Source organism: Vitis riparia, chromosome 15, assembly GCF_004353265.1.
Source record: "Vitis riparia cultivar Riparia Gloire de Montpellier isolate 1030 chromosome 15, EGFV_Vit.rip_1.0, whole genome shotgun sequence".
NCBI lineage: Eukaryota > Viridiplantae > Streptophyta > Magnoliopsida > Vitales > Vitaceae > Vitis > Vitis riparia.
Window position 1 is genome coordinate 3,397,375 of NC_048445.1, and position 1,316 is coordinate 3,398,690.

A 1,316-nucleotide genomic window follows, 5' to 3' on the forward strand; every position below is an offset into this window, starting at 1 on the left:
GTGAGTACAAATTTCTATGTCAAAATCTTGATTCATAAGGAATTTACATCGTATTTATCGACAATTTTGAGAAAATATTACAAAAAATATATGATAAGTAAAAACCTCGTCTAAAGTGTTTATTTATTTATTTATTATTATTATCGTATTAAAACTTATTTTGCATGTTGTTATAGGGATTTATGTGACTAATTTCATTTTATAAGGAATTTACATCATATTTATTTATAATTTTTGTTTTTCATTTTATTTATTTTTAAAAATATTTCTTAACAACTTAAGTATATTATGAAAAATTCCAACAAATCCTATCATTATTCACCACATTTTACTCACGCGCTATAATGCCAACCCAACGTTCTACGTTGACACCGTACCCTTCCAGGAGAGGGCATTTTAGTAAAATCATAACAGTTGACATGATAAATTTTAAAATATACATATTTAGATACTCACGGGACAGAGGCTCCTGTGTCCATGGAGCAGGAGCAGGAGCAGGAGCAGGAGCTGCAGCCAGCATGCACTGAAGATGACCAAGCAACGTCGTTTGGAGCCGTCGGAGAAACTCGCCGGAATCCTGATGCCGAACGTGGTGGAACCAGACACCCAGTTTACAGAGGCGTCCGAAAGCGTCGGTGGGGCAAATGGGTGTCGGAGATTCGAGAACCGCGGAAGAAGTCCCGGATATGGCTCGGGTCCTTTCCCGTGCCGGAAATGGCGGCGCGTGCCTATGATGTCGCGGCGTATTATCTCAAAGGACGCAAAGCGCAGCTCAATTTTCCCGACGAGGTCGAGCTGCTTCCTCGGCCGTCGTCGTGCACCGCCAGAGATATTCAGGCGGCGGCTGCCGAGGCGGCGAATGCTGTGATATCGACTAAGAAAAGCGGCACAGGCGGCTCTGACGGCGACTGCAATGGCGATGATTTCTGGGGTGAGATTGAGTTGCCGGAGCTGATGGATGGCGGGAAAGATCTCTGGACGGACACAGTGACGGAATTCTCGCCGGAGTCGTGTTATTCGAATGATTGTGCATGGGAGTTCTCCGGTGATGCCACGTGGACGGATGGGGATTCTCATCAGCAATACATGGTTAGCCTCTAATATGCGCCGTGGTGTGGTCTACGCCGTTTAAGCATTTATATGAATTAGCATTGGGCTTTGTTTTGATGAGTTTTATTAATAATTTTCGATATAAATATTAGAAGAAATTTATGTGAAATTAAAAGTTATAAAACTCATCAAGTTGTGCTATTTTTTAGTCCATTTGTGAAGTGATTTAATTTGGATGTAAATAAAGCTTGTACACATATTTAAAA

The 1,316-nt window shown here is 41.4% G+C and overlaps 1 protein-coding gene across 1 annotated transcript; it reads left to right on the forward strand.

Annotated features, from left to right (window-relative positions):
- The first annotated feature begins 461 nt into the window (after positions 1-461).
- LOC117932430 (ethylene-responsive transcription factor ERF023) lies at positions 462-1,316 on the forward strand. The gene has a single exon (XM_034853677.1). The coding sequence runs from the start codon at positions 478-480 to the stop codon at positions 1,099-1,101; it is 624 nt and encodes a 207-aa protein (XP_034709568.1). The 5' UTR covers positions 462-477; the 3' UTR covers positions 1,102-1,316.